Source organism: Vanellus vanellus (genome assembly GCF_965231255.1).
Source record: "Vanellus vanellus genome assembly, chromosome: 3".
In the NCBI taxonomy this organism is placed as follows: Eukaryota; Metazoa; Chordata; class Aves; order Charadriiformes; family Charadriidae; genus Vanellus; species Vanellus vanellus.
This window is the reverse complement of record NC_138907.1, coordinates 72,189,395-72,210,644: the sequence shown is the minus strand read 5'-3', so window position 1 is coordinate 72,210,644 and position 21,250 is coordinate 72,189,395. Positions and strand designations below refer to the sequence as shown.

The 21,250-nt window shown below is 35.3% G+C and overlaps 1 protein-coding gene across 1 annotated transcript in view; it reads right to left on the bottom strand.

Annotated features, from left to right (window-relative positions):
* Positions 1-20,770, bottom strand: part of TBC1D32 (TBC1 domain family member 32) — a 94,388-nt gene extending 73,618 nt beyond the window's left edge. The window contains exons 1-15 of the mRNA XM_082481157.1: positions 20,621-20,770; positions 18,552-18,706; positions 14,832-14,993; positions 12,701-12,878; positions 11,980-12,051; positions 10,660-10,785; positions 9,657-9,735; positions 9,396-9,496; positions 9,248-9,309; positions 8,615-8,759; positions 7,821-7,880; positions 6,255-6,354; positions 5,838-5,975; positions 4,378-4,470; positions 3,991-4,133 (exon numbers count right to left, since the gene is read on the bottom strand). Coding sequence (XP_082337283.1) covers positions 3,991-4,133; positions 4,378-4,470; positions 5,838-5,975; positions 6,255-6,354; positions 7,821-7,880; positions 8,615-8,759; positions 9,248-9,309; positions 9,396-9,496; positions 9,657-9,735; positions 10,660-10,785; positions 11,980-12,051; positions 12,701-12,878; positions 14,832-14,993; positions 18,552-18,706 — 1,614 coding nt within the window. The 5' untranslated portion in view covers positions 20,621-20,770. The remainder of the gene's footprint in view (positions 1-3,990; positions 4,134-4,377; positions 4,471-5,837; positions 5,976-6,254; positions 6,355-7,820; positions 7,881-8,614; positions 8,760-9,247; positions 9,310-9,395; positions 9,497-9,656; positions 9,736-10,659; positions 10,786-11,979; positions 12,052-12,700; positions 12,879-14,831; positions 14,994-18,551; positions 18,707-20,620) is intronic.
* Positions 20,771-21,250: the final 480 nt, after the last annotated feature.

Sequence of the window (21,250 nt, the reverse complement as noted above, 5' to 3'; positions counted from 1 at the left end):
AACAGACATTTCTAAATTCATTTTTCTCTTTTCCCACCATGAACGTGGAAAGGCTTTTGATATGCCATCTAGGGTTATAACAGCATTACCTGAATCAAGGTGAGAAACACGCTAACTCCCTCATTGCTGCATATGCATTGGCAACTCTTTGGCTAGAACTGGAATTCTAGTTCCCAAGATCTTCTGTGTCTACCCCACTTCTAGGCTGCAGTAGGCCCAAACGGCTTTGGAATCATGAGGAAAGTCCAGTCCCCACTGGACCAAAACAAAAGTCATCTTCCAATTCCTTATTCACTTCAGAGCACTGCATAAGCACAATTAGGCTGTAATCAAGCAAACTTGAATATTTAACACTGGGATTCAGACTGTTCAGTCTGGTACCATCACTAATGAGTGTACTACCTAAATTAATGCTAAATTGGCCATTGTCCATTAATAAATTCAGTCAACATTCCAATAGTAGATAAGCAGAGCACGGGTGTTCCATGAAGAATCTGTCAGGGAGCAGCGAGGGCAGAATGCCCTGCAAGGAACAAGAAGCCAGGAATTGATGAGACCAGTGGCTTTGCATGGGATGGGCGGGCAGTCCCACTATACCCAAGCAAGGTGAGCAGATGAGGTCCAGTGACAGTAACTAGGTTCACTCAACAGTCCTGATCCCCTCCACAGTGATGATGGAGGTGCAAGGTTAAGCCAGGAAGCTGAGTGAGTGAGTCAGGGTCAGCACCAGACACAGTAACCAGGGTCAGAGAGCCCAGTGATCACCATGCTACTGGATCTATAGTGATAAAGCAGGTCTGATGCAAAGCAAGTGAAGAAATCACATCTGTGGGTGAGGGTTCACATCAGTGGGACACTAGGATTCCATGTTGCTACAACATAGCACAGGCAAGGAATGAGGACAAGAATCTCAGCTTAAAAAAAAACACTCCTGAGTGGAAGGTGGAGTGAGTCCACACTGAGGCTTATTAGGAGAGTCATCACTGGGGGGATCTCTGCTTAGGTTTCCTAGCAGAACCTTCTCAAACAGCGCTCTTCAAGGCTGGATACCCACAGTATTACCTATGCTGGCCCTGAGCCCAGGCTACCAAGCCCAGGGGAGGGAAAATAATGGGGAGATGTGCCAAGGGCCTTAACGGTAGACAGCAGCTGTAATTCTGCAGGACTTAGTGTCCTAACGGTGTTCAACCAAACTCTGTTCCTGTCCATATTCCTCCAAATTCCTAGGACTTACACACAAACGTACTTATAAAGAAGAAGGACAGTTTTCAAAGTGAGAAGTCCTCTTTTGTAGCCTCCCCCTACCCATACCCGGGACAAGAGAATGGAGTCCACAGTGAGATGAGCCAGCAGGGGTTACTGTTCCCAGTAACACTTGTTAAATATCTAGTATATCAGAATGGGGAATAAAGGACCACCCTCCTGAAGCTGAAGTCCACTGCTTAAGTCTTTTCCACTCTTCTGTTATTCATCAAGGACAGCTGGATTCACAAGAGAAATTATTTTTAAAATGCTATGCAATCCAGCTCCTACTTCTTCTCTTACAGGTAGCTCTATATTTTATATAGTGCAGAGAGGAAAAATAGTCTTCCTACTTTAAATTTTAAGGAATTTACTATCAATGCCGGTGGTCAAAGAAACCCAAGACAAAAATACCATTTCGACTTTAGGTTTTTTAGTTAAAATTTTCAGTGATACAGAGGGTTAAAAATCTCCCTGACCTTTTATTTTTAAGTTACTGGGTATCATTGTTCCGAATTCTAAGAAAGGAACATACTGTGCTGTCACTGCTTCTTCAAGAGCGTTATTATTTTGCTTTCCCTGTGCAACACCAAAAAAAAAAAAAAAAAAAACCCAAAACATAGTACTTTGTTTATTTAGAATGGGAATGCAAAGTTCTGTACCAGCTAGGCGTCAGCAGCAACTCAGAGGCTACAGAGCCCAAAAGATCAATACTGCTGCCCACAAACTGATACTTCTGACAACTCCTGGTGATTGCCACCAAGTTTCTCCTCTCCCCTCTACTACAGATATGCAATACTACTCTGCTTAAAAGGCAAGTAAGGCTTGCACTTACCTGAGTGAATTCAGCGCTCAAATGTAAAATAACAGCACGGTGTTTGCTCAGTATGCCCACTGTACAACCCAGGAGCCCCATATGCAGCTCCAGCACTACCCGCCCCACAACCCCAGCTGAAGAAAGATGTGTGCATGGCCATAGCCTTCCGATATAGGCATGGTCCAGTAGTAGAGTGCAGCATTAGGATTCCTGGGTGTCTAAGAAGTGCCAATGGTTTGGCTGGGAAGCAAAACCAGTTCAAATTCTTGTGAAACACAAAGAGGGTCACTCTGACTTGGTCTACCATTTCTAGCTATTGTTTGCCAGATGCAATACAAAACAATCTGCACCTTCATTAGAACAAATATGACATATTCCAGATTCGTAACACATAACCAACCTACTACAGCTCCTCTGCTTTAATTATGCCTGATTCTGACCTGTTTTTTTAAACAGACCAGTTACTAAGTCACAGGAGGGCTTATAATTTAAGAGTTCAGTTACCTACAAGAAACAGCTGAGCACGGTAGAAACAAAAAAAAAAAAAAAAAAGGGAAGAACCATTAAACGTTGATGTAATTTCTTTTATAACTACTAATGTATAATAAAGAAGAGAGACGGTTGTATATGCTTTAGAATACCATGTGAACACACAGATTTCCTAGGGGATTACACAGGACTCCATCACAGCAAATCAATGATCGCCTTAGTACTGTTTTTAAATTTGACTATCAGTGTTCAAAGCATTTGCAGGCTCAGTCGTTTTTTGTACTTGAAAACATTTGCACTAAATTTTTGCAATGTCTAGTAAAAGCAAGACAACTTAAACTATTAGTCTTGCAAAAGCATCCATAGATAGGCTTATAGTAAAATACGTAAGTAATGCTACTGCCAAAAGAGCTAAATTATTGACACAATAAAGTTTTTGCAGGATTATGGCTTTAAGCTTTACAGAAATACATACTTTAAAATATTACTTGGAAACTTCTGAAATAGCATTGGAATATTTTTGTAGAGCTAAAAATATTTTCAGGAATCAATATGAAGTGTCCTTTCTGAAAAATAAACAAACTGCACTGAAAAAATAATCAGGATACTGACAAAATTCAACTTTGAGAATGTAGATGAGGTATTTAACTTAGGAACTGCCTTTTCAAGCATGAATCTCAGGAAGTAAATTCAAAACTTCTCAGCCATTAATTTCTCTCAGAGTCTTTTTATGTAAGATAGTTCAGGCTCCTCCATAGGCATTTCAGACCTTCGGCCTCTCTGTCTGGAGACTTAGTCACCTAGATCAGTTAAATCATTTCAGTCAAAACAAAACCAATAGGACAGGCTGAAACTATAAACTAGATTTTCAGCACCTAGAGGTAGATAATGTTTCCCAAGATTTTTACAACTCTTACAGAAGTGCTTTAAAAAAAAAAAACAAAACAAAACAAAACAAAAATCACACTCTTCCTTTTACCAATTCAGAAAATAATAATTTTTCATGAAGAATTACATATTTTACCTATACTCATTATTGAGAACACTTAACTTCAAGTTGCCAGCTGAATTTAAAAAGGAATAAAAGTAGGTCGCCTTTTAAATAGGAGGTACAGCAAATAAGCATCCAAGAAATATCCAAAAGACACACAAAAACATTGGAAGGAAAAAAAAACAAAAACAAAAAATTAAGCTATGTGATTTTCTCAAAGGAATGGTCTCCCTACAGAACAATTTTTGCTACTATTCACAAGCTTTTAAGAAAACCAAGTTTTTCAGATTGATCTTAACGACAGCCTACACTATTTAATGATAGCTATAACAGCTAATGTAGGAAATACTACAGAAGTTACCATGTGATTAAATAAATCTTCTACATAGAAAATACAGGAAAATGATAATACTCTATAGATTTAAACATTATTTCAAAGATTAATACAAACCTCTGTGCCACTCAGTAAAGTCTGAACAGGATGAAGTAGGGCATCAATCACTGCATCCTTATATAAAAATTCAGCAGCACATCCTGTCTGATCACAAAAAACTTGCAGAATCTCCATAACAAGACTTGCTGGAGAATAATTGTCTGGTGAACACAAGAAGTATTTGTTTATATTTTAACTTACACAAATGTATCTGTATGGCTTATCTACATGCTTCTGAATTATAATTTTGTTAAGCGCTGATTTAACACAGTTAGAGGGGAAAAAGGAAAGATAAGGAAGAGAAAAATCTGCACAAATAACAGCCACAAATTAAAAATTGCAAAAGAAGTTACTACATGACTTTATAAGTATACAGATTAGCATATATTAAAACCAAACATTTACCTGTATGCGTTGCCAAAGCCGTCTTTGGGTATCTTGGAGAGTAATAAATAAGCTGAGTAAATAATACCAATAGATCGGTTATGGATACACTATCTATTAAAAACAAAAAAAGAAAAGTACTGTAAATTAAAATGCAACTTTAATTTTACAGATAAAATGGATTTTGTAAATATATATAAAAAGTGCTTTGCTTTATTGAGAAAAATCAGCGTAAGTACAATTGATAAAGCAAAGGACATGCATGTCCCTGGGACACTACCACAGTATTTCATGATCAACTTATAAGGTTTGATCTTGCTCCCAGTTTAGCCAATGTCAATTTTACCATGCCTTCTACTGAAAAAAATGGCAGCCAAAGTTTGAGAATGCTGAATATACACGGCTATAGGAAAAAGCATTACCTTAGTATTAGATTAAGGGAAACAACTGGAAAAGAGACAAGGTATCAGACAACTTTTCCTCAGGTCTGAAGCAAAAACAACAAACATGCAACTAACTGAAGGCTGGGAACTATTGCTCCAATTTAATGTAATTATATTAATAAATCAGGCAATTTGTGAGGAAAAGGTTGCTATCTATGAAGCCGAGAAGGACACTATTAAGAAGACAGATGGTGAGATTGTTACTTTTGCAAGGGAGAGAAAAAAGCAACCATCACCAATGGATCACTGCTTGAATGGTGTTATACAGATAATCCAGAAATGACAAAAGCACTCAATTAGTATATTTTTCTTCCTCACAACTGCTCTACAATGCCCTAGAGGGACAAAATATCTTCAGAAAACCAGTCTTAGAATTAGTATCCAGTAATGTTTTTAATCCTACACTGAATTAATAGAGATATTAATGTAACGGAACACTACAACTGTTCTCACATGCTTGCATTTGCCAACCCTGCACAATGTATCACCAAATGCAGATTTCTCTGGATGTCCAAGGGCTTTTCCATCTCATATCTTCTGTCCTTATCAACACTTCTGTTCCACAGGTACCAACCTTTTCCTCTACTATTGTTTTACATTAATTATATTAATAAGTTAAGTTCAGAGCAATTGTTTTCGATTTGCAATTAACTTGAAAATACTGATTTTGTTTCACATTTGAAAAACAGTTTTGGTCCCTGTACACGTCTTTCTTCCAATCAATTATATCAATTGGTTTGACAAAAGATATTACTCATACCTAGAAAGACTGAATCACTTACACACTGATCCAACTCTCCTTCAACATTAATTTAATATATTATATGTAAGGATAAAAGCGATCCATTCAACCATGTCCATCAAGGACTCAAACACAGTGTTGATGCTCAAAATTACCTACACCATCTTTTAAGAAAGATTCCTGGGCACAGAAGTGCAGAACAGAGTATAACATCCATGATATTGCAGTGTAAACATACGTCAAGTACAGAGAAAGTATTGCTCAACAGGTTCCATTTTCTTCAGCCCTCCCCTTACCTTTTTTATTTTTCAGCTGTACTGGAAAGAGATTTCGGCCTTGCTTATAGATCAACAATCTTCCCAAAAGACACAGTGAATGAACAAAATAGACATACTGCAATTCTTGTCCAGTGTAAGAAAAGTTCTGCTTATCACCTTTAACAATAAAACCAAAAAAATTAGAACTTGACTCTTCTAGCTTAGTACTCTACGGTACCTAGCTACTACCTGCAACATACATGGATCATTTTGTATATAAAGACAGACAGCTTAAGTAACTAAACACTGCTATTTGTGTTCTCTCAAAAGATAGACATACAACATTTTGGGAAGAAAAAGAACAGATGGAATGTCTTCCTCTTAAGGTAGTACGCTCAAAGACCCAGAGAATGTGGATGTATGTGCACATAATGCAAGACATGCAAAGGTACTCACTACAATGCTGCTGGAAGAAGTCATTGACTCCGGAATTTTTATTAACTGCTGCCTTGCAAAATTCAAAATAATCAAGACATTGCTGGACAGCTGCATTAATCTGTGGAAAAAAAAGCACAAAAGTATAAAGCACCTGGTATTTTACAATAAAGTCACTCTCTCTTGTAACCAAGTACTGTCCTTTAACACAAGAACCTAAATATCCACTTCACTGCAATTACTTCACGTTTCAGTGCATTGAATGGGTTAACCAACAGGAGGCAAAATTTTACGGGGCTATTAAAACACATTTCCATTATTATTACATTATCACACTACCAGCTCTATAAGCATTAAGACAATCCATGAAAAAGAGTACAGAGAACATGCAAGTATTTTGAGAAGTTAATGGCAATCTGTGATTGCCGTATTCTCATTACTGTGGAAGATTTTAATTTTCCCCAAGTCAAAAACTTTGTCTTGAATACACTTACTAAACTGTAAGTTGGTGCTGTAAGTGCTATTACTGTTCTTTGCAGAAGTGTTGTATCAGTATCATAGCATTATCATCTAATCAATGTATACAAAAGTTTAAAAATTATCAGCGTGGATTTAGAAATTAATCACAAATATAGCATATGAACAACGAAGTATATTTAGATTTATTACAGTTTGGAGCTGCTAAGACTTAATCACAAGCGTAAATAAAATATACAGACATACATAATTAAAAAAAAACCCTCAATCGGATGTTTACTCTATGCTAATAAATTAGATTAGATTACCCTGCTCATGGACTTCCTATTATAAACTCTTTGTTGCATGGGACATGCTTTATTTTATGTTCTGTTCTATGCATACAGACAAACAAGACATACATCTGTTATAGTTGCCTGTATCCTTGTCTCCCATCTTAAGGTTTTTTCAGTCACATAAATTTTACCTTATACTTTACTTGTATTACAAGATTTTACAAAACATAGCCAAATCCCTGTCTATATGAATGGATCTCACATCTATATTGGTCTTACCGAAAACAATGAAACTTCCACTCCAGTGAAGAGATCTACCCATACAGACTATGAGCAAGCATGAACACCTACACTACTAAAGATGTTTTCCCAGTTTGATTTATTTTACTGACACTTTGAATCCTTGATGTTTCATATCACAACTTAAAGAACACAATAATGGGATTTTAGTCTCTCTCTCTCTCATCAAAAATCCAAATTCAGCATAGAGTTTTTATGATATTTTTTTCATTCACCATTTCCTATTTTTATGCATTGTCAGAAGTAGTTCTAAGTGTCAATGTAACATAAGAAATTAATAAATAATAATCCTAATTAAACACCTGCTATAAAACATTCAAATTCCCCCTCACTCAGAGCTGGTCACATACCCTTCTTTGCATTTAAAAATGATTCATTTAAGCAAATGGAAATTTAAAAAAAAAATAATAAAATCTAAAAGGCTCATCTAGCTAAACAACATGGAACAGCTCTGACAAAAGGGAAAAAAGTATTCAAACCACAATGTGCAAAGCAAGAACAAGTTCCAAGTAAACTTGCCTCAGGAAGTACTTACCAAAGATTTATATTTCTTTTCCAAAAGCCTAAGTACCACTGTTCTGCTGTAATATGCATGCTAAAATGACAAAGAAGACCTAATGTCAACTTTAAACATGTAAGTTTTATTTTTTTAATTAAAAAGCAGAAATTATCTCTGATTCTGTTCTATTAGGGATCCTGTGCACAGTACACGTTCAATGTATTGAACTCCAGCTTGTGTAAAGCAGTATTATACTCAACTGAGCCTGTTGCTGGCAATATATTTAAGATGACAAAAAAAATTATGTCATTAGAAAAATATGTAGCAGCACATGCGATAAACAAAAACCATAACTATGCTGAAATGTTAGACTACGTCTTTTGACACTGCCATGTAAATCCTAAATTATAATTTTATACAAAATAGAGCAAAAAGCTCTAATGTCCACTGGAGGTTAGCAAGTTGTGTGCAGCACATCATATATATAACTGTATTTTCATGCTCATCACTTCTTCCAGAAAAATATTTGTATCTTCTGACAACTATCAGTCAATTATGACTCAGGGACTGAAGTCCCAAAGCAGAGCAAGTTCACACATATTTTATGAAAACTAGTAACTGAATAGAAATGGAGGGAGAGAGTAGTGTTAAAGGGCAAAAGACATAAATGCCTAAAAAAAACCCACAGACTTCCTTAATTACAGTGCTCATTATACATTGTTATCAGGTCACAAGAGGTCTGTGATAATAAGTCATACATCAAATTTTTCAAAATACATGTCAGACATGAACAAGTTAGAGGTTGTTGGGTTGGGGTTTTTTTTACTTACTGTCCACTTTTTAAACCATACTGCTTTGCTATCTAGCAGCGCCAAGAAGTAGACTGGACTCAAAAACTCTGGAGAAGCAGGATGATTAGGCTCATGTTTTACTGACAAAAGGGACAAGGTACTCTCCACTACTTCTTCCATGTACCTTATGACACAAATAGGAAAAAAAAGAACAGAAAACAAAAATCACTTAAATCTTTCCACCAGTAACACTCAGGAACAAATTTCTAGTAAAACCTCTTTGTTCAGATAAATCATAAATATCAACAATATTATCTTTAACTCGATCTTGTAAGGATATTAATTCTTTGTATTACCATGAATAAAACTAACAACAACATACATGTGTACTGTCCTCATGATTACATATTTTATTACACTTGTTACTTTGTAAAACATCCAAATTCTTTTTGTTAAAAAGTACTTAGAACATTTCAAAAGCTAAGTTACTTAATATGACCTGTCTGCTCCCTGTTCCACTTTTCCCACCAACTATTTACACCCCTCCCCCTTATCACTGACCAGTCCTCTGTTCATTCTGTAATCAATCTTTTGCTGAAATTATATGCATCTAATTATATGTTGAAAATCATTAAATTAAGAAACAGTGACAGGTTTTTAAAAGTGACATACTTTTCTGGATGACGAATCCAGGAAGAGGGAGCTTCCTTTTGGTACTCATTTAAAAGGCGGACCTGAAAACATAATTATTAAAACTAAAAGACAAAGAATGCTTGATGTTTCAGTAATGACAAAAAAGGTATGGAAAGTTCATGTATACCTTTTTAAGTAAACGATTTATGTCTGTGTTAGATACATCCAGACCAGCTGAAATACGAAGAGAATATTCTCCAGAAAGAAAGTACAACTCCAAGTGTCTTGCTAAAAAAGAAGGAAAAAAAAAAAAAAAAAAAAACAACAAAACCTCACCTCCATGACAACAGGGGCAAAACAGTGTATTATAGAGCTTCATTATAAAAGTTAACTGATTTTCTGGAAGTACATGACTCATGAAGTCTTAAATGTAATTAAATGCACATACCTAAACTCGTATAGACGTCTCTTGTCATATTAAATGGAGAAGAAGAAAAGGTTTTTGCATAGAATCTAAGAATTTTCTCCTAAGGTAGAAAAAGCAAGCAATGTATTAAACAGTCATGTAACTGTGTATTATTATTGCACAGTAATCAATATGAAGTGTCATTATTCCTAATACTACATATTGCTCAGATATCTCTACAGAGGTGAAGCATATTTTATAAAAATATACAGTTTGGGACCACAGAAACATACAGTCCAAAGGAAATTTTACTTGAATACCTTAACTGATAGCACCTCACTGAGACACAAAGAAGCAGATCAGGGAATACTATTGTACTTTTCCATTAACATTAATGTTTTCGTGTTACTAAATGTACCAGTAACTTGTAACTAGCACTGTTTCAAAAGAAATTGTAGACCTAAGCTGAAAGAGAAAGACATGACAGCAGCTGTCATATTTATGACAGCAAAAAGTTTTAGCAACTTTCATATTTATCTGATAATCACTTTAAAATTCAAAGAAAAAGAAAAAAAAGCTTAATTGGCATAATAAATAATCTAAAAGCAGTTTAAGCAGCTGTCTTTTTTTTTTCCTCGTTAGTGCCTGTGTAATACTACTATGTATGATTTTCTCATCATCATGGAGCATATTACCTGACTTAAATAGGAAATATTAACACGACATGTTTTACAGAAGAGTTTTGTCAGTTTTTTTTAAATCTGTTTGCTAAAAGACATTCAAACCTATCACTCCTATTAGAAGATACGTAAACAAGTACTCCAGTCTCTAAAAATCCTATTCAAATCCTGTTGTAAACCTTTAAATCAAGACCTACTGGAATCATATAGTTCTTTAAAAAAGAGTTTATCTAATAGATACACAAATAATAAAATGTCTTGGGGACCCTGCTGGACTACTCATAATACAAATGTAACTTCTTATTCCTCTTCAGTACTCTACTAAGTCTACACATGTAATAACTCAACACAGAACACTAGCTTACACTGAATGTTGCATCAGGATCTGACAGAGACATCGTCAGATGCTTACGCAGACTTGGCCAACTCTCAGAGTTCAGTATATCAGAGGGAGGGGCAAAGCACAGTGTCTGCAACGCTTCTTGGCGAACCTGAAGTAGTCAAAAAGATAAACACCACAGATCTGTTCACAGCCACTTCTCAAATACATAATTTACAATATAATTTGGAGGAAGGAAGAACAGGACCTGCCTGTTCCAGATGGGAATTCCAGAAAACTTATCTTCTGCTATATTTTTGTGGTGATTTAGACAAACCTTTACATCACTAAGAAAAAAAAACCCAAACATATTTGAAAAAGCAACAAAAACATTTTATATAGGTTTTCAATACCGGATGCAAGGATTTTGTTCTATTTTCTGGTTATAATCAAATATTTTTTTTATCAGTGAATATAGGAAACTATCACCAAATACTACAAATGTGCCTAGCAGCTTTCTAAAAAGTCAGTAAGTGAAAGTGGAAACAGAGTGACTACACACTATGTTTACTGCTGAATTTTCATCAGCATTACAATCTCAATAACTTAATTTTTTTGTTCTATTTGTAGACAACTGTAATCTCTAGTAATTTATTTTGTATTACTGAAACAAACTGTAGGAGATTTTAACTGTACTTAATAGCATCAGACTTTTTACCTGTTTTTCTAAGAAAACTTGATCACAATGTTTATAACAGCTCCCATCTACCATGCCTTTTTCAAGTGCCAGATAATCCCAAACAAGTCTTACTGAGACAGAACTCTAAAATGTTTCTCCAAGCTTCAAAAATAGCAGCTGGTGCTGACTGGCGGTTAGAGACACAAATTAGTGGTGCCATTGACAGGAAGGCAAACCTAACTTGGAATTTATATATTCCATCTGGCAGCAACTTGTTGGCAAACCAGCTGGCATCTCTCTCTTCTGATAGGGGTAACACAAAGGACAATATAGAAGTTACCAAGAAGGTCAAGGGGCACTTTTACAGGAAAATAAGCTTCAATAACTTTATTTCTCACAGAATAACTTTTTCCAAATTAAAAATGCACATCTATATCACATAAACGCCTAACCAAAAAAAAAAAAAAAAAAAGATACCTGCTATAACATTACCTTTTGAACCAGATGGTTACGAACAATGAAATACTGCACTGCAGAGCAGTTACTGCATTGAAGCCAAAATATATGAACCAACAAAGACAAGATTCCACTTAGGTACATATGAACTCTTACGTACAGAGAGTCTGTTTTCCAATATGCCATAAACATTCATTTGTATCAACATTTTATTTCTTCTTTGAAACTTACTTCCTTAGGCTGAACAGGGTCAAGCCTTTCAACAAGCAGCTGCAACTGTTCTTGACTCATGAATGTGTAACTCTATAATACACATTATAAAATGACCATTAGAATATTTTATTAAACTGAACAGCAGAAGATTAAAATAATCAGTCTTTCGGATATCTAAATTACTTTTAATAATTAGGACTTCAATATTTATACTAATTTAACATTAAAGTGACTATTCTAAATGTTTTCTGCCATTTGCCCCAAGTTAAATTTACTGCAACAAAATTCTCGTTACATGTTTTGCTTTGCTTTACTTAAAAGTTTCCTGTATCTTCATAAAATCCTTTATACCAATTCATTCAGTAAGTAATATAGCATAGTGCAGTAGTCTAGAAACAAACTGCACATTATTTGGCTCCCAAAGTAAAATCACAAAAAGTTAGATGATATATTGCTTTTACCATTATTTTATCTTTTTCTATGCAGTACTTGCATATGTACTTCAGCACATATGGGCATCCAATTCGTCTCATCTAGCATATGCCGCCTAAAGGTTAGACAGCCAGTATAAGCTTGGTACTTTGGAGTGAAAGAAAGGTAATTAATTCATATTACGATATATCAAAGATAGGAAGGATGAATCTCTTTCTAGGGCTGCTTCTCAGTCTCCACTGACAGAAGCTTAAAAATATTGTAGTACCATGCTTATTTCATAACGTAGAGAGAAAACACACTGTACTTGGTTGAATGAGGAGTCACTGTCAGAACAGTTGTCCGTATAGAAGCCACTCTGATGTTCTTTCTTTGTTTTACTATCCTGCTCCTTATTACGCATCCGATCTTCTTCAAACTTGTTAATCAAAGATTCTACCACAACCGTCATGACATTCTTCAAGGCATGCATCATTTCCCTGTATCTTTAAAATAAAGATGATTTTAGTATTAGAGAGCATAAACATCACTGATTAAAAAAAGTTCACTAAATCATGAAAAAGTGCATATGGCATAATGCTACTTAGACCTAAACTCACTGGATTTACAGAAATAAGTGAAAAACAAATGCAAATCCAAAATGAGCAACAAAACATGTATGTACCTTAAAAGTTTCAGATAACTATATTTTAAATGTATAATAAAATTCCTTTTTGCCCTTCTAAAAGCATTCAATGTAATACCACTACCATAATTCTGTTCTGGGAGGTTCTTAAGAAAGAACAATGTGAATCCATCAAGAGGGAGAATCTGTTCCTGCGAAAACAATTCTCACCCTTGTTACTGTTTATGTTTCTTCAAGTTCAACATACAATTATTTTTTTTCTGCTATAAGCCTCGAGCAGAACCAGTAGAAGAGAACACATCATTCTGATTCAAGATCTGGAGTACAGATCATGCACACAAAACAATTTTCTTTCAACAAAACTAGTGTTTTTCTAAGTCACATAAATTGAATAATAATATACACAAGGAAGCAATTCAAAATAAAAGCTGCTTCAGAAAAACATGCAATTGTAAAATGTTGATACTTTATTTCAAATTATTTTTTACTTTAAGGCTACTAGTACTTATTTTATAGTCACCAAAGACACAAATTATTACCATATTGTGCTTTAATATCCTCCTACCTCTCAAATTTAAAATCTAAGATACAACATATTTAGTTCATTGGAGCTCCTTCTACCAACTTTACCAAGCACAAAAACCCTAAGGTCCTGATCCTCGAAACAAAAATACATAAACGGCGTAATTTGAAAAACAGTCATCCAAATATCTATTTTCTAGGTGAAAATAAAAGCCAGGTGTAGTTGATTAAGAACTGCTTTCTAACATAAATGACTGTACTGTGAAAATACAGAATGTACCACTAAGGAGTTAGATTCCTTAATACATTTTTCTCCATAAATACCTTTAAGCATATTACCTACCACAGAAAGTGGTAATGAACTTAATTGCAATGATACTTAATAATTGCAATGAACAAAAATCGGATTTTTTTGAATTTCGCAAAAACTTTGAATGATCCTGAAATGATGTCAAGACCATCCCATTGAGACCCAATAATGCTCTATCAGAGTTCAGAATGCTTCCAGACAGGTGACAAGAAAAGAAACCTATTAAAGCATGGTTCATAAAACATATTTCTGTGTACTTCTAGATAAGATACCTTTTGAAAACAAACAGAAAATAAAATCTCCTAGAAAAGAAACATACACTATTTTTTAATTCCTTTCTTACTGAGGACACATAGTAAACAATAGGCATCAAAGTAAAATCCTAGTTCCACTAAAAAGAGCGATGGAGATGAAATTATGATTGTGCAATAAAAATTAGTGAAAAAAAATAGTTCAGCCAAAGTAGTGTATAAAATAAATTTAGTGGCTAAAATTCTAATTATTTTTTTTTAGGTTTTTTTTTTTTTAGAAAACAACATTTTCATGCAGACTCTCCATTTATATCTAAGGAAATCATCATACCTTAAAAACTGATAAAACCGATTTTTTCTTTAGGCCAAGTTCCATATTACAACTGAATTTAATTTGTAGCTAGTGAAATAGTATGAAGTAGTGATTCTTCTCTCAAATCTTACTCCTGCCCAACTCCAGTCCTAGATAACTCAAAAACTTCACAGATTTGCTATCGATCCTTTTATGCAATAGTTCATAATCTTAATTCCAGAGTGAGACAAACCATCACAAACCGCAATGTCAGGTGTGGCTATATGAATTGCTTAGCACTGATTTTTGAAAGCAAAGAATTACTTTTGTTACCCATTGCTTCAGAATTTTTTTTTTTTTCAGAACAAGTTCTGGAAAAGAGAAAGGAAGACAAAGACCACAATGAAACAAAAATGTGAATTACATGTATATACCCACTCTTTTGTTTCACGCGTCTTCTTAGTAACATGTTGGACAAGAGTGTCATAGCCAGATACTTCCCCCTGACTTTGAGCAGAAGTACATTTTTCTGTTTCTTCTTCAATCACAGATCCCACAGTATTATTTATATATTGTCTAAGATATTTCACAAACTCATAGCTGCAAAAAATGCACAAAATTAAAATGTAACAGATTGCCTTGAGCTCACCGTCAAACATTTTCAACACTACATTAATATTTGCTGTCTTCTCTCCCAGCAGACCTCTTACTTTAAGGTAAGGGTTAATGACTTGCAGAGAAATAAACTTCAACAGTGTAAAAAAACACAATAAGGTTTGATTTTCTTCAATATGGTTATTATCAACATATTCCAGGAAGAAACAATACCAAACAGTTTCTAATTTCCTCTTGCACTTCTAAATGTAAAACACCACTCAGACAAAAGGTTAAGGTTTTGTAGACAAAAATCATAGAATATCAAGAAATCTCAAATTTAAAATTCCAAAAGAAACATTACATGGAGCATCCTGAACATAGCAGTCTTATGGTATATCCATCTGGTATTATTATTTATGCAGTATACATACAAAATGAGAAGAAACACAGAAAACAATTTATAAATTCTAGCATATGAGCATGTCTAAGGCCTATGAAAGTCTATATGTCATGACAGTATGCAGAAGATGTCACTCAAACCGACAAACTAGCTGTCTATGATTACATGTACATGTTAAACATAAGGAAACTGGCACTTTATGCTTTTATTATTAGATACTCACAGAAACTTGTTTAAACAATAGAATAATCAGAAGGGGATTTCAAACAAAAGACTCACTGGGCCCTCAGACTCTGTAGTAGCTATACAAATTGCTAAAAACTAGTGCTCAGAATATATACACATTTTTTGGTTAGTATTCCAATTTGTATAAAGGACAAGGCAAACACACAAAAAAGTAATCATACATAAAGAGTAGATGCATCATTATATTTTCATTATAACAAATGTAGATGTGCAACTACTTTGTGTTAATTTGGATAAATACAGAGTGAGAAAAATTCTAATTAAAAAGTCAGTCACCATGTAGGTACAGAGTCCAAAGCTATAAAATACAAATGTAAATAAAAGCAACTGTACAACAGGCAGCAGCTTTTGGCTTTCTTGGATATTAATAAATAGATAAATAAATAAATAAAAATCAGACTACATTCAAGATACATTAAAAAAAATAAGCACAGAAAATTGTGTCTTGTATCACGATACATACTTCCTCACTGGATTGCCTACCTCAAGTTCCATCAGGTATAACAGTCCTTTCCCCCCTTAATTCCATTTCTACATCACTTTTGTTCTCAATGAAAGTAACAGAAATACATCTCAAGCAAGCTGCAAACATGTTTATTTGCATTTTCATTTGTCTTCAAGGCTGGCTTTTTACTTCTGCAGTAATGAAATTGCACATGACTCTCCACTGAATGAAAGCTTCCATAAAACTTTCTCCCATTTGTTTTATGACAGTAACATTTCCAGGGTATATATTTTTGCATTGGCTGCTTCACTCCGAAATACATAGCAATCACATCATTATTCATGCCACTAAGTTTATGTTTACTTGATGTCCTAGCCTTGATCGTCTGCATCATTCCACCTTAAAAATGCTTTGTAACAAGGATTTCAACAATGACAGAACAACTTCTTCACATGCAGATTTAAGTCAGACTGATCTTATTAGCCTTACAAAGGAAGCATAGGGAGCGGGGGTGGGGGGAGGGGGGAGGATGTGTGTTAAAAAATCTCTAGGACTTTAATTTAAGGAAAAACAACAGAAAACATGCCACTTATATAATTTAAAATCTTGATTTCTACTACTGCACCTAAACTTTGAACTTGATTCAGTTTTCCTTTTTATTAGGTTTCTGAGGATCCTGTGTTTCTGTCTTTTCTAAATCAAAGTGGGAACAATGATAAAGTAAGGCCTCAAAATCTGATAAAACTACTGAGGCAAAATAACCATGAGGCAGAAACAGCGCTGATCAAAATGCTAAGCCAAACTCACATATTGGACAATCCAAAAGCACACACTACTAATAAAGGAGCTTGCAGTCTGGATGGATGGGGTAAGGGTCAAGGAGAAAGTTTCTTAATGGTCTCGCTAATAAATCGCCATATGACCTCTCTGACCTTCCACGAAAACCAACCTATACTGCCACAGGTCACGAACAAGACTAGAATACCTCCAGAAATATTCCAGCGCCCAACAGTAATGCTCACATCTTGCATTTAAAGCATCACTTGGTTTTCCATTAAATGTAAGTTAAAGCCTTTCTCATGAAACGAAATATCTTTAGGATCAACAATTTTTTACCATACCAGAAAGAGTACTGGATGCCACGGTTTCACTGTTCTAAAGGGGAAAGCTATATATGCATTTTTTCCACCAGTTGTAGGCTTTACTCCCTTATCCTAGGTATTCTCCTAATAAGTCCTAATAAGAAATAGACAGCAGTAATTTCATAGGTTTTTGGTTGTTTGGGTTATTTTACTGTATGTATCTTCCATTAAATGAAAACATTTTTCTTTGAAAATTACATGTCATTTTCAACTTTGATATGTTTTATAACCAACTTTTTTACTCTCGGTGCTCAAAATTCACAAGACTGCCAACCAAAGCATTATCTGATACAATTTGTAAGACAAATTAAAATTAAGCTAAAATACATTTTAGAACATTTAGCATCTTCAGAAGACACAAAAGCATGAAAGTTTTAAAATTATAGTGAAATTTTAAATAAACGCTATTTCTATTTCACTTATTTACTTTTACCTAACTTCTACCACTGACAAAGCAATGCTAAAAATGAAACAAATTTAAGCGAATGTAGATAGTACCACTTCTGAAAAAAAAAAAAAAACAGCAGGGAACCAGCTTTCTCAGAAGCCAGGTCACAGAACTCTGATATTTATTGAAATGTCTTCAAGGTAATTTCAGCTTGATATTCTCTTAACTTGTCATAAATGCATACTAACAATCTCCCATGTAGTAAAAAAATAAAGTTAGAACACCATGGAAAAGAAACAGGACTGTGGGCTCCAGAAATCTAGTCACATGTAAGTAAGGTCGTTCTGTCAACTCATATTTAACAAAAGTGTGATGGGGATACATTTCTGCTTTATTCAAAACATAAATTAAAATAACAACTACCTGATAAGTTATACAAGGGTTCAGTAATATAAGCCAGACAGAACAATCAAATATGGAAGCCAAGTGGCCTTCTGAAAGTGTACCTTATTTTGAAAAACAAAATTATATTTCTAGCAGGTGTCAAAAATACTGCCCGACAGCCTTCAGTGAGGACTTCTAGCCTCTGTTCATGTGTGCATTTAGTACATTATATGTACACATGCATCAGAGTTGGCTAAGTTAGGTAGTTTTGTAAGGTACTCTCTCACAAATAGCTCAACAATTACTATTACAGTAAAAACATACTACCAAGAGTAAAATAAAGAAGACAAAAAAAACCACAGAAAAATAGCAAAATTAATTTTATTTTCTAAATTAGCATGAGCTAATTGAGAGCTGATTAGCAACAGGAATATCTATATATAGAAATACATACACATTCACAGAGCAGTCTAAATTGTAAACATTTCCCAGGAATAACATACTTCAACACATTTCAATTCCATCAAAATATTAAAAATAGGAAAAATATTTTTACTTGTGAAAATTCTCATCTGTTTCCTCCAAATGCAAGAGAATCTCTTCTGCACATTCTACTGATGGGGCTCCAGTGATTTTTTCCTTCACACTCTGCAGCAACTGTCTAAGCATAGACTGTAATAGAGCTTCATCTTCACTTGTAAAGTGAGACATCTGTATAAAGCAAATATAAGAATAACAAGGTCTCATAGTTTTGGGCTCCCCCCCACCCCCCAAGATGCAGAGAAAAGCATAAATCCCTTAAATTGCCACGTTTTTTCTCATTGTCAACAACATGAGATTTTCTATCAAAAGACACGATCACAGACAAGGCATATTTGATAAGGCTTATCTTCAGGTGAACTGGAAACAAAATAGTCAAATCAGTTTTAATAAACCTGCTGTTATCTTAGTACAATATTCTTAAATGAGATATTGCTTTAAGAAAAACCTGGATATTCCTGTTCATAGTTACTTGAGGACTTGCCCATCAAATAGACACAAGACTACATCATAATTTAAAAAAATGTTTTGGGGTTTTTTTTTGTTTGTTTTTTTGTTTTTTGTTTTTTTTTACAAGATGTAAAAACTATATCTTGATGAGAAATGTCTACAAGTCTCTCACCTGCTCCTCATCCACTATTACTACCCAGTTCTGATTTTTTTGGATCCCTCTACTCAGTGCTGTTGATCATGTGCCCATGATCAAAGGTCCTGGCAGCTTTTGCAAGGGCCAGGTGGAATTATCAGAACAGTTTAATTTCCCTGTGGTAAGGTAGTCAACAGCAGTGACCTGATAGAGTCCTGTCATTTTAACCCTACAGCTACTGAGAAAAACTGGGAGGAGCAGCAGCAGTGAGCAACTGTAAACATCTGTCAAGTCCAGAAGATAGTGTCTTATCAGTTTAATTTTCAAGGGTTCCAAAAGAACCTAAAAGCTCCATTTTTATCTTGATTAAGTAATTAACCTAAATTCATGGCTTAAACTTCTTTATATGCCAAGGAATACTTTCATCCCCCAATGACAGTTCTAGCTTATATGTTTCTAGTCTATTTGAGGAAGAATGATTTAGAGACCTTTGATTTATTTTTTTTTTTATAAAAAAAAATAATCAAGAATTCTCTAAGCACCTGTGAATAAACAATATGCACACCTGGAAGAGACAATATAATAAATCACTTCTTGAGACTTAAACACTATTCACTAACAAAACAAACAAAAAAATAAATCAAAGCCATAGAGCATCAGCTGGCAGAGCTACCCTTTATGAAAGGCAACGGTTCCTTGAGTTAGCAGTTCTCTGTGACAAGCAGCACAACTGCTGAACGTTTTACTTTGATCAAACATAATTCAACATTAACTTAATCACCTTACCAAAAATAGCATTAAAATTAAAAACAAAACAAAACACAAATCCTTTGCAATAATCTTAACTCCCTGGCTTGCAGTCCTCTTTCTTGTAAATTAGTCTCAAGATATTTAACCCAAGTCAATACATTTTTAGGTCTGTATAAACCACTCTCCTAAGTCTTATATATTGACCTTAAAATTGAATAATATCCTAATCCCCTGAAAAAAAACCTTAATATTTTGGTATAACTAGGCATTTTTAAAAGTGCAAGTATCTGGATACTTCAATCCATCTGTGATTACACCTAACACAATAGTGTAGCAGAATGTTTTTTCTTTAAGTTGCAGGTCTTGTCTAAAACTGCAGATAATTTGCACGTTTAAAAAAAAAAATCCAGGATATCTGGACAGTGGCTGGCAACCTGTGCAGAGCCCCACTCGAAGTATCCATAAAGACAAATCACGAGAATACTGGCAATTTCACCTCTGGTTTGCTTTGAAAAGTCTTATTTGACTTATATAATCACTAACAGAGATACTTATCTTAAAATTAATTTCTAAGGGTTTGCGGTTTGTTGTGTTTGGTCTTTTGGTGGGTTGGTTTTGTTGTGTTTGATTTTTTTTTTTTTTTCCCCAGCAGCCATATCCCCCACTCAATTTCCAGGCAAAATGATCGTTTCCTCCCTTAAAAAAAAAACAAAAAAAAACAAACAAACAACAAAAAAAAAACACCTTACCCCAAGCCCAGTCTGTGCAGCCTTTTTAAACTCAAAATTCCTTTTCCCGGCACCGTCCCACGACCGCCGCACCTTCCCCGACACCCGCGGGGCGGTGGGGCAGCGGCCCGCTGCCGCCAGCAGCCGCCCTCACACGTGCCTCTGCTCCAGACAGGCTTTGAACAACCGAAAAATAATAATAATAATAATAAGTGGTAATTTTAGCAGCAAGCAGGTAACAGAAACAGGGGTAGCGCGGGAATTCCTAAGCCCTCGCGGTTTTTATCGCCAAGCCATGCAACGGCGTTATCAGTTTTTGGCAGTAACCAGATTTATCGCGACAACTCGCGTACCGAAGCGGCTTGCCCTTTTTAGAAGCCTCAGGAGAAGGAGGCGAAACCTGACCAGGCCCTTCCCTCACGCTATCGCTAAAAGCACAGAGGGCCTTTCCCAGGGCACCGTGGAGACGCTGGGCCCAGTCACCGGTTGCCCTCCCCGGTCTCCCCCCCACTCCTCCGGGGAGGTCTCCGAGGCGCCCCCCGCCCGGCCCGGTCCCGGGGCCCCGTACTCCCGGTTCCGCCCATCCTCAGGCTCCGGGCCCCGCGGGTTGCGGAGAGAAGCATCGCGGTACGTCGGCCTTCGCCGGCTCTC